The 15,626-nt window shown below is 38.5% G+C and overlaps 1 protein-coding gene across 1 annotated transcript in view; it reads right to left on the minus strand.

The window, feature by feature from the left end:
* LOC101545907 (cytochrome P450 2C5-like) overlaps positions 1-15,626 on the minus strand; it is a 47,935-nt gene continuing 32,309 nt past the window's right edge. The window contains exons 8-9 of the mRNA XM_012935800.2: positions 3,255-3,396; positions 1-1,735 (exon numbers count right to left, since the gene is read on the minus strand). Coding sequence (XP_012791254.2) covers positions 1,554-1,735; positions 3,255-3,396 — 324 coding nt within the window. The 3' untranslated portion in view covers positions 1-1,553. The remainder of the gene's footprint in view (positions 1,736-3,254; positions 3,397-15,626) is intronic.

Here is a 15,626-nt window from a genome sequence, read left to right on the forward strand (position 1 = left end):
TTATGGCTTGCAACACAGACACTGAGAGGTCATCATGTTTGGTTCATTATCTACTTTTGGCACACATCTCCCATCCCAACGGATTCCTCCAGCCATAATTTTCTTAGTGATTCCTTCTCTATTCCATCTGCCTTCTCCCTTCTGCTCATGAAGCAGTCTTCCAGCTATGGGGCAAACCCCCTGGCCCTTGTATCTACCGTCCTTGGATGTCAGCCTTACGTGATGCTACCCTACACTCCACAAATGAGTGCAGTCCCTCTAAGTCTGTCCCACTCTTTCTGACTCATCTCACGAAATTTGCTTATAAATGGATAAACATGGAGACTAGTTTTTAAAATCTTTTTTATTTCAGTGAAATCAAGTGATGGTACCTCATTAAATTTGGTATTACACATTTGTGCCTTCTCTCTTTTGTCAGAATAGTCCGGTTTTATCACCATGATTAACTATTTTAATGAGTTTGCTTTCATTGTTTTTCCATATTGATCATATGCTTGTAATTTCATTGATTTCTGCTCTTATTTTTCTCAGTAGTTTTCCTGGCTTATGTGGTTAAAACGCCTCACCATCACTTATTTTAATATCTCCTTATAGAATAAAGCTGCTTTGAACAGCTTTCCCACAATTTCAAAATTGGTATCAATATCTCTCAATAATACTAAGTCAAACTGTTTTATTTTCTTTCTTTTAATTCTTCCTGTGTGAATGATTATGCTGATCAAAATATCTACTTTGCATTATTTTAATTTTTGGAAGGTGAGATACCCTAACAGTGCTCGGGACTAACTCCTGGGGGATTACACTTCGGGGATGAGTGCTGATGGTATTTTTAGGACTATATGGGGTGCCTAGGGTCAAAACTGGGTCCAACATGCAAGGAAAATGTCCTACCTGATTCTTATCTCTTTAGTTTCTCATTTTTATTCTTATTTTCTTATCTGAATTATGGAAAAAGGAATAAAATCTACTACTTGGTTCATCAAATTATAATTCTTATTTAGAAAATACAAGGGGAAATGTATATAAATAATTTGGTATATATTATTCATCTTTATTTTGTCATATTGTCTATCTAGATTTACTCAATATTAAGTAAATATTATTATATATAGTGGCAAGTATAAAAGTTATAGATTATTGAAGAAACTGATGTCCACTGAGATTAAGGAAATTCTCTTTTATATTTTTAATTTATCTTATTTTATTGTGCCTTTTGGGTCAGATCCTGCGATGCATAGGGGTTACTCCTGGCTCTGCACTCAGGAATTCCTCAGGAATTACTCCTAGCGGTGCTCAGGGGACCACATGGGATTCTGGGAATAGAACCTGGGTGCATTTGCCTAGCAAGGCAAATACCCCACCCACTGTGCTATCACTCCAGCCCTGGAAATTCTCTTTTAATGTACATTGGTTTTTCCTGGCTTTTTGATGAAGATGGGATATGTAAACAGTGCAATTTCAGGAAATGGATAAAAATGAAAGGAGGTAGACCCAGCCTAAGGTGAGCAGGATTATAGATAATATCACAGTAAAACCCAAATGGTCTCTATTTTTCACAGAGGAATGAAGCAGAGTTTGTAGTTAGGGGGTACACGAGCAAGTCCACTGGAAATTGGGGTAGTGTCAATGTCCTCTGGGTCAACTTCAGATTTCAAGGTAAAATTCTGTAAAATGTTGGTGAGAAACAAAAACAGCTCCATACGAGCCAGACTCTCGCCAGGACATGTTCTTTTTCCTGAAAATAACAAACACAGAATGCAAAAAAAAAACTTAAACAGTTTTTCTCAGTTAGAAGGAGAATATGCAATACCTGTATGATGAATGCTTACATAAAAGACAGAAGGTTTGAATAGACAGATGGACAAAAGGTAGACACATATGATATCCATTACCTAAAAACATATTTCTCTTTAAGTAAATATTTACTGAGCATCAATATTATACCAAGTACTTCATTAAATAATCATATAATTGCTATTTTGACCTTTAAAACTTTGATCAGTGTTTCTCTAGAAATGCACATGCATTAGTAGTAATTTCTGTTCCTACTCTTTTATTCCATTACTTTGTTTCCATTCTTCATAACCTCACATTTCTTTTATTACTTCATTTAGGAAAATTCAATAAACCAAGAAGTTCAGATATTTTACTACACTGTTATTTTTGGTATGCCCTTTATTCATATTTTTAATACCTAGATCAAATTGTGTTTCTAACTTTTAAAAAGCTGAAAGAAATACCCAACGTTCCAGTGATCTCGATCAATAATGATTATCATAAAAAGGAAATTGCATGGATACTAAGATTGATGTTTTTACTAAGAGGCAGAAATTCTATCAACCCATGTGTGAGCACTCAAGTGTCCAAGAATAGATTACCAGATAAAGAAACTATCATATGTATACACACGAAATATTACTCAGGTATAATTAAAGATAAAGAAAATTTGCTGCTGCTACATGGAGAAACCTGGAGAGTATCATGTTAAGTGAAGTTAGTCAGAAAGAGAGAGACACACACACAACAATCTCTCTCATATGCAGGTTATAAAGAACCATAATGGTGGGACAACATATCCCTAAAGACAGTGGAAACAAAGGACATGAGAACTGGGCTTCAGTAGGAAACATGCCACTTGAGAATGCTAGGGGATAGTACAGGGAGGGGCAAAATATCTAGAGTGGAGGGGAGTGTTCAAGCAGGAGAAGGAGATGTTGCCAAAAGGTGGTAAAGTGTATGTATGAAACTCTATCAGCAGTAGTACTGTAAATCACAGTGCAAAAACTTACATAGAAATTATTTTAAAAGCACCTCTCATAGAAGCAGACTGGTGGATGGGAGGTAAATGAGGTTCAGGGTTGGGAGCAATAAGAGAGGGAAGTGGACACTGGTGAAGGAATCCATGTTGAAACATTTCATGCCTGATACGCAACCATGAATAACTTTTTGTTTGTTTGCTTTGGAGACACACCTGGCAATACTTGGGAGTTACTCCTGGCTCTGCACTCAGGAATCATCCCTAGAAGTGCTCAGGGGACATGACTATGTAGGATGCTGAGAATAGAATCAGAGTTGGTCATGTGCAAGGAAAACTCTATCGTTGTACTATTACTCCAATCCCCCGCCTATCATGAATACATTTGTAATCTCACAATGACTAAGTCTGGATAAAAATAATGGGTATTACATGAGTTTTTACTAATTCCCAAAATATTCCTTGTCCTCTAAATACAAAGGAATTAAGTATTTGTTACCTGCTGAGAAAGCCATGAAATGGTCACTTTTCTTAAACTTGCCATTCTTATCCAGAAAGTGACCAGGGTCAAACACCTTTGGGGTCGGAAATTCTTTGTCATCATGCAGGACTGAAGTCAGTGATGTTAATATCGTTGTGCCCTGAAATAAATATAAACTGAGTTAGGAAGAAGTTGTGAAGCTGGAAGAAATAGTCAAAATAATTCAATCTAATCATTTATATTTGTTTTTAAAAGTCTGTTTCCAAGAAATGTCAGTGTATCTTGAGTCAGATAAAATGGAAAATACAGAACGATAAGTATAAAACTAGTGGTGGTAATGTTAATAACGAGGGCTTCAATAGTATTTAATACTGAATACATGGGATCTAGGATACCAGACCTTTTAATCCATCCTGCTTCTTTGGACACTGATATCTTACACTAACAGATGGATTATCTTATTTCTATTTTCACTAATTTCTAATGTTGATCAAAATAAAATGGAAATATGTATGAAGCTTGAGTTTAGTATTATCTGTATATAAGACTTTTATAAATAAATATGTGATCTAATAAAAATACTCTCTTTGTCCAATTAAGTAGCATAGTAACAAGTACTAGTATTTAGCATTGCCACATAGTTTGCTTTTCTTAACTAAAAATCAAGTGATGGGCACTTTAACAATGGTGATTCTTCTGACCAGTGAACTAGACTATCTTTTCACTTTCTTGTGCCATCTTTTATTTATTTTAGAAGGAATTTATAACTTTCACTAAGTGTTTCTCTTCCTTTGTACAATGAATTCATAGATTATTAGCTATTTTTGAGATGATAATAAAAATTATTATCTCTTTTTTCTTGCTTTTCCATGTCTTTATTAACACATCAGAATGCAATACTTCTGATTGCATTTGATTTTGTGGTCTGTTACTTTATGGTTTATTGGTTCTAGGATATTTTTAGGGGAATCTTTGAGTTCTCTTTCTACAATATGGTGTCCTCTTTACAGAGTGATCATATAACTTCTCTATTAATCTGACTTTGTTTTATTTTCTTGTTTAATTGCTGTGTCAAGAATTTCTCATATAATACTTGTCTTGTGCCTAAACTAAGAGGAAATCTTTTCAATTTTCATTCTCAGGATAATGATATCCATGAGTCTATAAGGCTCTTTCAGTACAGAGATAAGTTCCTTCTACCCCTATTCTGTTGAGAGTCTCTACCAGGTTGATTGGATTTTGTTAAATGATTCTTCTGCATCTAAAAATATGATCCCGTGGTTCTTGTCCTCAATTATGCTACGAATCACATTGTGTATGTTAAAACATGCTTGCTGTGAATTACATAATTATGTATGTTAAGAAAAACTTGCTTCTCTGGAATAAATAATGTCTTACCTTATCATCATGTATGATATTTTCAAAGTAGCATCAACATTGTAAAAATGACTATTTTACACAATGTATTTTATAGATGCAACACCAAAATCATAAAAATCACTTGTATCACTTGTAGTCCCGTTGATCTTCTATGTGATCGAGTGGGCGTCAGTAATGTTGCCATTTGTCCCTGACGTGTGCTAGTGCAGCCCAATGATATCTGCTTGCTCCAGGAACAGAAAGAGCCTCAAATCGTTCATTCAGGGATTTGATGAAGAAATCTGACCATCTAGTTGGTGGGCAGCGACGAGGTCTTCTGATGTCCCGTGGAATCCAGTCGGTAACAGCCCTAGTCCAGCGGTCCTCTCTGAATCGCATCACATGACCGGCCCATCTGAATTTTGATGCCTTGGCAACAGAGACAGCATCCATAATTTTTGACCGCCCACGGAGGTCAGAACTCCGGATTCCTTCTCTCACTTGAGTGAGACATGATATTCCCAGCATAGCTCTTTCCATTCCTCTTTGGGATACCCTAAGAGCATTCTGATCCTTTTTGCGTAGAGCTCAGGTCTCTGAGGCATATGTTAGTTCAGGAAGAACGGTGGAATCGAATAGATGTGCCACCTGCCCACATACCAAATTCTGCAGGATGGATATGTCATTCCCAACATTCTCCCTTCTGAAATCCGACATGCCATTTCTCTGGTAAAGACGTGAACAGCACATGGTCCGAACAAGTTCAGACCCGAAACCTGAAGAATCTGCCTCCAGTACTCATCAGTACATTGGCCCAACTCTTCACACGCTACCTGTCTGTATGCAAGGTTCCATCTCAGTGGAAAACCTGTAGGACCATTCTGTTGTACAAAAAGGGAGACATCCACGATATCGGCAACTCTCGCCCAATCTGCCTGCTGTCTGTCGTCTACAAGTTGTTCACTCGTGTCATCCTGAATAGAATAGGCAGAATTTAGATAAAGGACAACCATGAAAGCAAGCCGGGTTCCGAATGGGATTCAGCATGATAGACCATATCCACACAATGACCAAACTCACTGAAGTTTTACAAGAGTTCAAGATGCAGTTCTGTCTAACGGTCATCGACTTAATGAAGGTCTTCGATTCTGTTGAGACTGAGGCGGTCATCGAAGCCCTGGCAAAACAGGGCGTTCAAACTCAGTATATCAAAATCCTCCGTGAGCTGTATTGTGGATTCACCACCAGGATTTCACCATTCTACAAGGAGGTGATCATTGATGTAAAGAGAGGGAAGTGGCAGGTGATACCATTTTACTGAAACTCTTCAGTGCTACCCTCGAGAACATCATGCCACAACTGGAATGGGAAGGAATGGGAGTGAAGATAGATGGTCAGCAATTACACCACCTCCTCTTCGCTGATGATATCATTATTGTAACTCCAAACATTAACCTATTGGCACAAATGCTGGCCGACTTCAACCACGAGTGTGGAAATGTTGGATTGCAGCTGAATCTCAACAAGACAATGTTCATGAAAAATGAACTGGTCCCTGAAGCTGCATTTGCTCTCAATGAAACGAATATCTCCAAATGCAGCAGCTATGTGTACCTGGGTCGAGAAATCAACATGAGGAACACTTGGTGCCAGAAATGTGCAGGAGGAAGGAGCAGCATGGAATGAATTCAAGAGCGTTGAAGAGGTGGTTAAGAGAACAAAAAACCTCCGACTCCAGGCATAAAAATCTCTATGGAATTTTATGTATATCTTTAATTTTATATCATATAATAAAATTATATGAGTCCTTAATACTCACAAAATAGCGAATATAATCCGAAAAAAGTATTTGGGAAACCTTTCATTCTCAGACTTTAATCTTTACTACAAAGTTATAGTCATTAAAACTGCATGGTAATGAAACAAAGAGTCTAGATCAGCAGACTATAGTTTTAAGTCCAGAGATTAAATTCAGATGTATGGGCAGTGAATTTATAATAAAGACACTAGGTTTATGAAGTGGAACACAAATATCCATTTAACAAATGGTGTTGGAAATCTGGTTATCCAAATATAAGCAAATGGGAAAAAAAACCCGAAGCCCCTTCATCACACTGTGCATAACAGTTGACTCAAAACTGGTTACTGACATTAATCAAATCTTTATTCGTAAAATATCCTGAGGAAAACATAAACAGACCTCCAAGATCTTGACCTCAGAGGAGGTTTTGAAGATATGACCCCACTGGCAAAGAAAACAAAGCAGAAAGCATCAAATGGGACTATAAGAATTAATGTGCTCCTTTACTGTGGAAGATATGAGATCTAAAATATAAGGACCCCCAAGAAACTGGTAGAAATTCTATGAGCATCACATATAAGACAGAAAGCACAAATCATATCTACATATCTATATCTATGTTATCACCCTAAAAACTCAACAACACAAAATTACAAAAAAAGTATCAAAATGGGAAGAGTAACTGAACAATTTTTCAAAGATGTGTAAAGACAGCCAACACACTGAAAAAATGTTGCATCATCAAAATTTATCAGAGAAACTCAAATTAAAATGATAACGATATCATTTTACACCAGCAAGAATGCTTTATATAAAAAGGTCAGGAAAGAATAAGTGTTGGCAGATATGTTGGCAGAAACTTTATCTATTGCTGTTTAGACTGTTGCTTGTTTTAGCTTCTTTGGAAAATGGTTTGTATTAGTGTGAAAAATTTAGGAATAGATATAGTCCCATTAGTTTACCTCTGTTTCCACTTGGTTGGTCAGTTGCGTGTCATCTTTGAAGATACCTGTAGCTTCAATACCATGGAGGATTTTGCTGAACTTGTCTTCGATGTACCTTATGGATTGTAGTCTGATGTTGAGATCTTTAATCCATTTTGATCTGATTTTTGTGCCTGGTGTCAGTTTGAGGCCTAAGCCCATTCTTTTACATGTAGTTGTCCAGTTATGCCAGCACCATTTGTTAAAGAGACTTCCCTTGTTCCACCTCACATTTCTTGCTCCCTTATCAAAGATTAGATGATCATATATTTGATGTTGTGTGTAGGGATATTCCACCCTGTTCCATTGATATGCGTCTCTGCCTTTGTTCCAGTACCATTCTGTTTTAATTGTTACCGTTTTGTAGTAAAGTTTAAGTTTGGGGAGGGTGATGCCTCCCATCATCTTTTCCCCAAGAATTGTTTTAGCTATCCGTGGGCGTTTGTTGTTCCATATGAATTTCAGGATTGCTTGATCCATTTCTTTAAAGATTTCATGGTTATTTTTATAGGGATCATGTTCAATCTGTATAATGCTTTGGGGAGTATTGCCATTTTGACAATATTGATTCTCCTTGTCCATGAGCAGGGGATATGTTCCCATTTCCTCATATCCTCTTTTACTTCACGGAGTAGCATTTTATAGTTTTCTTTGTAGAGGGCCTTTACTTCTTTAGTTAAGCTGATTCCAAGGTATTAGACTTTCTGGGGCACGATTGTGATTGGGATTGCTTTTTTCATGTCCCTTTTCTCTTGTCTCATTGTTTGCAAATAGGAAGGCCATGAATTTTTGGGTATTGATTTTATAGCCTGCAACTTTACTGTACAAGTCTATTGTTTCTAAGAGTTTCTTAGTAGAAGTTTTAGGCTTCTCTAGATCTAGTATCATATAGTCTGCAAACAGTGAAAGTTTCATTTCTTCTTTTCCTACCTGGATGCCCTTAATATTTTTTCTTGCCTAACAGCTATTGCAAGTAATTCCAGTATTCCAGAACAGCAGTGTTGAGATACAGTGACCAAAATACAAAGGCAATCTAGAGAATGGGAATGTATATTCACCAATACCCATCTGATAAGGGGTTGATATCAAGGCTATATAAAGCACTGGCTGAACTCTACAAGAAGAAAACACCCAACCCCGTCAGAAAATGTGCCGAAGAAATTAACAGAAACTTTTCTAAGGAAAAGATATGAATGGCCAAAAGGAAAAATGAAAAAATGCTCCGCATAACTAATCATCAAGGAGATGCAGATCAAAACAACTATGAGATACCACCTCACACCACAGAGAATGGCACATATCCAAAAGAACGAAAGCACCTGCTGTTGGTGAGGATGTGGGGAGAAAGGGACACTTCTACACTGCTGGTGGGATTGCCCACTGGTTCAGCCCTTTTTGGAAAACAATATGGACGCTTCTTAAAAAATTAGAAATTGAGCTTACATTTGATCCAGCAATACCACATCTGGGAATATATCCCGGAGAAGCAAAAAGTTATAGTCGAAATGACATCTGCACTTATATGTTCATCGCAGCACTGTTTACAATAGCCAGAATCTCAAAAACACTCAAGTGACCTAGAACAGATGAGTGGTTAAAGAAACTTTGGTACATTTATACAATGGAATACTATGCAGCTGTAAGAAAAGATGAAGTCATGATCTTTGAATATATGTGGATCAACATGGTAAATATCATGCTAAGTGAAATGAGTCAGAAAGAGAGAGACAGACATAGAAAGATTGCACTCATCTGTGGAATATAAAATAACAGAGTCGGAGACTAACACCCAAGAAAAGCAGTATATAATATAAGGAGGTTAGCTCCATGTGTTGGAAGCAGGCCTCAGATGCTGGGGGAAAGGCATCCCGGATAGAGTAGGGAACATCAAGTAAAATGTGATTGGGGACACCGCACAAGAAGAGAGAACCGTGGTAAAAGTAGACTAGAGACTGAACATGATGGCCACTCAATACCCCTATCGCAAACCGCAACACCCAAAAGGAGAGAGAACAGAATGGAACACTCTGCCACAGAGGCGGGGTGGGGGGGATGGGATTGGAGGGTGGGAGGGATACTGGGTTCATTGGTGGTTGAGAATGGACACTGGTGGAGGGAAGGGTTCTCGAACATTTTATGAGGTAAACACAAGCACAAAGATGGGTAAATTTGTAACTGTACCCTCATGGTGACTTGCTTATTAAAAAATAAATAAAGAGAAAAAAATGAGGAATAGAGTTCTCTTTTGACCCTGCTGTTTTATCATTGGCCACTACCACAACAACATGAAAATATTAATCAAAAAGACACGTTGAGGGTTTGGTGCCACCAGCAGCTCAACCTGTACCCGAGAGGGGTGGGAGGCAAAATGAATCAGCAGCCTGATGTCTCTCTTAAGCTTTAAGCTTCCTGATAACCCCAACTTGCTGCTGTGCCTCTGGCCAAACTCCAACAACTCAGAACCAAGTTTCTCTGAGAAATTAAATGGCCAAACGTTAGGTATGAGAGAGCCATGCCCACAAATCACCTCCGGCTCAGCTCTACAAGCTCATTTTTTGGCTTTGTTTCAGAGTGCCATAAACAAATCTTGGAAGAGATCAAAAACTGCATTTAATCTCAGGCCTGTGCAAGACTGAATAGACCAGGGTAAATCAGAGGGGGCAGGTCAATCTGGGGCCCACTCAAGCAAAGCCCTTGGCAGCTCCTTGCTCCCACAATCCAAAATCACCACCATGCCCCCACCAGACTTCACCATTTTGGGACAGACCTAAATGAGATACTACTGTCACTGTCACTGTCATTCCTTTGGTCATCGATTTGCTCGAGCGGGCACCAGTAACATCTGCATCCTGAAACTTGTTGTTACTGTTTTGGCATAATGATTATGCCATGGGTAGCTTGCCAGGCTCTGTCACGCGGGCGAGATACTCTCAGTAGCTTGCCGGGCTTTCCGAGCGTGGTGGAGGATAACCTATTGAAAATTTGAGTATGCGGATTTTGTGACTGAAATCCCCAGGCTCTCTTGGGGTTGGGACGGGCTACCTCCTCTCACTTCCCTATACTCCTAGAAGCTCAGGCAATCACTCACAAACTAAGTCCAGTGCCTCCATGTAAGCTCTTCTATCGGCCTTGCTTCTGAGACCCATAAATAAATCTCGAAAGAAAACTAAAGTTATTTAATCTCAGGCATGTGCAAGGATGAACAGGACAAATAGGAGGAGCACAGGTTAGGCTGGTGTCCACCCAAACGGAAACCCCTCCCTCACCCTGAGTTGCTTGCTTGCACAATCCAAAACATTGCATGTCCCTTGCCAGAATCCACAATCTTGGGATGGACCTCACCAAGATACAATCTGCTGAAAATTTGAGTAAGTAGGTTTTGTGATTGTATCTACAGTTCTTCAGGGGGGTCAAGGTGAACTACTTTCCCCACCTACCAGTACTTTGGATGCCTCAGCAGTCATATCCACACCCCCAAACTGCCACCCAGTTGAAAAAGCTACTCCAGTATTACCCTCCAAATATAATTACTAAATGCCCTGAACAAACACGATGACCTCATTTTAGTGCCTGTCTTGCAAATCATAATGCACAAAAGGAGAGTGATGCAGGTGAGAGGGGTGTTGGAGGATGGTGGGATGGAAGGGAGGTCATTGGTAGTGGGAAATGTACACTGATGGAAGAATGGGTGTTGTTTTATTGTATGAATGAAATCAAATCATGAACAGCTTTGTAAAGGTCTTACAAATATTCAACAAATTAAAAAAACCCACACGCACATTTATGCTTATCACAGCATTATTCAAAACAACCAAGATCTAGAAACAATCCAAAAGCCCAACAATAATTAAATGATAAAAAAACTTGTGGTGCATACAAAATGTAATCCTACTCAGCTATGAAATGAGATCAAATTTCATAGTTCACTGGATGAAATTAGACTAAGTCATTCTGAGGTATATGAATCAGAATAAAAAATATAAGGATCAAGTGACTCCTTTTATTTTAGAGTCTAAAGAATATTCAAGTGATTATAAAATGCCCCGTGGAAACAACTGCAAGTTATGATCAAGAGAAGCATGACCTTAGTGTGCTGGTGAGAGGGGAACCAGGGAATAATGGGAAAGGATCCAGACACTTTGATAGTGGACATGTTGTAGCAGTAATGCAAGTAGAAAACAATAATATTTTGTACTATTGTAAAAAATATTTGGGCTATCGGACAAAGGTGTGAGAGGCCCTGGGTTTGACACATGGCACAATGAACAAATTAAAATACATGAAACTATAAAAATTCTTCACTATGAAATAAACTCACTAAAACAAAAGACATCATACTGAATAGGTAAATTATTCACATATTATAATATGATACAGGGCAAATATTGAAGATATTTAAGGAGTACACAAAACTGCAATAAAATTAACAGATGACACCATCAGAAATAGGAAGAAGAGGTAGACAGTGAAGAGATCAAGATATCCTTCAGGCACATGGGAAAAATGATTTTTATCAGTGATTATTAAGTAAAACTGTCAATGAGATAGCATCTCACATAGTGAGAGTAACATATATCAAAATGACCAGAAACAATGAAAGCAAGCAGGGAAATGGTGAAACATGAGCCTTGATTCAGTGTTGGTAGGAACATAAATTGGTTTAACTACTAAGGAAAACAGTATGAAGACCTCAAAAATATTTAAAATAAAACGCCATATGACACATAAATTGTACTTCAAGTATCTATTCCAAGAACACAAAAGCAGTTATTTGAAAAGATAAATGCACACCCTATGTTCACTGAAGTACGACTTACAATAGCCAAGATCTGGAAACAGCTTAAGTGCTCAATGACAGATGAGTGAACCAAGGTGTGGAACACAGTGGAAAACTACTCAGTCATGAGAGAAGATGAATTCTTGCTTCTTAGTCTAACCTGAACTGGAGGATGTCATGCTAAGTGAAATCAGTCAAAAAGTGAAAGACAAAATCTGGGTGACCTCCTTCACATGTGGTAAAGTATGAAGGTAAGGGAATAGACTATTTAGAATGAAAATATTCCCTAGGTATCCATGTCTACATCCCACAACTGCGTGCCATATTGACTTACCCACAAATCCTGTCCTACTAATTCATGACTAAATCTTCAAGGAGATGAAATGTGTAATCACAAAAAAGAAAAGATGATGATCCCCGGGTGGCTGCTGCTGCTGCTAGACACATGTGTGCGTTCAGTAGCCCTGAGCCACCTCCCTGCCTCCCCACCTCCCCAGAGTCCCCCAACAGAGACACAGAGAGAAGGGGAGATGGGGAGGCTGGGGACCATAGTCAGATGGTGAAAATTGCCCGCTTAATGCAGTTGCTAGCATACTTATAGAACATCTGAAGGGGGGTTGAGGTAAGCACCTGTGTGATGGTCATTTACATAGATAAACATTTGGCAGAGGAAATTCTTTTAGGGAGATCAACTCCAGGAGACACACTATCTCCAAGGGACAACTGCATTGCTTTTATGTTTCCCTCTAATTGTATTAAGTTATCGATACTAGCAGTTGTTTAAATAAACACAGTAACAGACAAAGATCCCAACACTTAGTTCTCTGGGCTGAGAGCAAACAGGGCTTTAAACACTTGGTTGTCTGGGCTCTGAGTGCAAGCAAGGCTTTTACTGTAAATCCCAGACTAAGTCCTCAGGCCAGTTCAGCTAGTTCTTCCCCAGGGGGGTCCTGTCTCTAAAGTTGTAAAGGTTTGCATGAAAACCATACATTTATGCTTTCTAGAATGTCCCATTTCACTGCCGGGTAGTTTTGCCACTCGCCCTAGGTCCATCCCAGTCCCACAGCGGAACCTCCCCTTTGGGGGTGTCAGGAACTACAGAAACTGAAGCCTGAGTCAAGTAGTTATGATCAAGTAATTATGCCCAGGGGCTGATATATTTCAGAATCAATCAACTCCCAAATATTAGGAGCGTAGCAGTAATGGTTTTTCTGTGTTTAACCAAAGAACATTGCTCTATGGTAACATATTAAAAGGCTATAGGGGAAACAGAAAAGCAAGTACAAATATACAGCACTTCAAATACAAAGCAGTATCAATACAAGTTCAGAATTACCAGAAAGCTTTTTTTATAAGCAATCGAGATTAACATGGGGACTGTGACAATGTGAGGTAAAATACAAGGGAATGATTACAGATAAACTTTAATTAAATTAGGGATGCTAGGAAAGGTAATATAAATTCCTCTAGGAGGAGGAAAAAAGACAATGCACTGATTAAGCCTAAAGCACTTAGGATTAATATCCAACACAAAGGGGAGGTTGAAGATAGACCTTTGCTAAATTAAGGACTTTAGCAAGGGCACTGTAAGCTTCTCTGGGAGGAGGAAAGGGGCAATTCACTGATAAAGCCTAAAGCACTTAGGGTTGATATCCAACAATGAAAGCCAAACAGCTAAAATGTATGGACATTCTGGAGTACCCTTGGGAAGCAGGCATGCAGAGTACCCTGCTGAAGCCCCAACCCACACCCCACCACTGGAGTCACACCAAGGGTTAACTCCACCACTTCACTAATATTCTCTGCAAACTGCAAAATATTTCAGGCACCCTGGTGTCAAAGCTGAGAAATATGGGGCCTTCTCAGAGTGGGTTTATATAGCCTCCTCCCAGGCCTATATTTCAGGAAGCCCAGGGAGTCACAATCATGTGCCCCATCCAACATCTTGTCAACTTATTGGCTCAGATGAAAGATCTTGAAGTCTCTGGTATGTGACCGCACAACACCTCCTAATTTCTCAAGACACTGAAATTCCAGCAGGAAGTCACCCAATTGGATGCTAAAGTAACATAGAAGCCAGCCAAACGCAACAAACAAAACAATAATACAGAAGGCTCAAATAGTGACAAAGAGCTTAGTAAATCCTGAGACAGTGATGAGATTTAACAATTTTCACAAAAATAAATTTTTATACTTATCTATTTTAATATTGGAGCATTGTTATCTAATAAATATTGGCTATAGAATGAATTATGTCAACAGTTGTGGCTTTTTTTCTACATAAAAATAAATAAATTTTAAAAAATGTCTAGGATTTACCAAAGAAATTAAATTGCCTTGTGGAGGTGAGTGGGCTAAAGTAACCACTGTACTGTGGTGGAGTGTACTGTCACTATGCTAGTAACAAACTGTGTACCTTATGAGTGTGTAAACATTTACATGTTTATAAACCAATGTTACCTCAAAAATGTTAAAATAAATATGGTTTAAATTTCCTCAAAGATTAACCCTAGCTAGATGCACAGAAAAAATAAAATTAAATAAATCATCATATGCAATAATTCATATGGGATCATTGATTCAAGCAGTTTTTATCCATTAGACTAAACATTTTGGGAAATTATTGGTCAATATCTTGTTTATAACTTACTAAAATGTCATTCCAAGTTTCATATTAGAAAAACGTAAAAACCAAACCAAAACCAAAACAAAATGAACTCTGACCTCTGTCTAGTGCCAGATACAAAAGTCAGATCAAAGTGGATAAAAGACCTCAATACCAGACATAATCCATAAGATACAGAGAGGAAAGCATAGGCAGAACCCTCTACGACATTGAAGTTAAAAGCAACTTTATGGATGAAACAGCACTGATGAAGTAAGTGGAAACAAACATAAACAAATGGAACTACACTGAACTAAGAAGCTTCTGCACTTTGAAAGAAATAGTGATCAAAATACAGAGAGAGCCCACAGAATGGGAAAGAATATTTACTCAATACCCATCTGATAAGTTGTGTAGCTACTGAGAGCTACACTATTCCATCTTCGCTCTCCAAAAAAGCTTAATTTTTGTTTTTAAGTCACACCCAGCAATGCTCAGGGCTTACTCCCAGTCCTGGCAGTGCTTGGGGGTGGAGGTGGGAGGGGGTTTGTGAGGCAAGCACCTACCAACTGTTTTACAGTAAGCATTTAATGGTTTTCTAAATTTGAAGGCAATGCAAACTACAATTTGGAAAAGGGGGGTGGGAAACTACTTAATTTAAGCCATCAATAATTTCCTCTAGCAACCAAGACACAAAGACTGGAAGATGGCCTAGTGGTCTAAAGCACGTGCCTAGAAAGCAGGAGACTGGGATTTTAGACCCTGGGCCCGTCACATGGAAGTGCCAAGACAGTAACAGTACCATGGGTTTGTGAGTCTTGAAGAAGAGGGTCTTTAACGTGGCTCCAGTGGTTTAAAAAGTGCT

Source organism: Sorex araneus, chromosome 11 (genome assembly GCF_027595985.1).
Source record: "Sorex araneus isolate mSorAra2 chromosome 11, mSorAra2.pri, whole genome shotgun sequence".
NCBI lineage: Eukaryota > Metazoa > Chordata > Mammalia > Eulipotyphla > Soricidae > Sorex > Sorex araneus.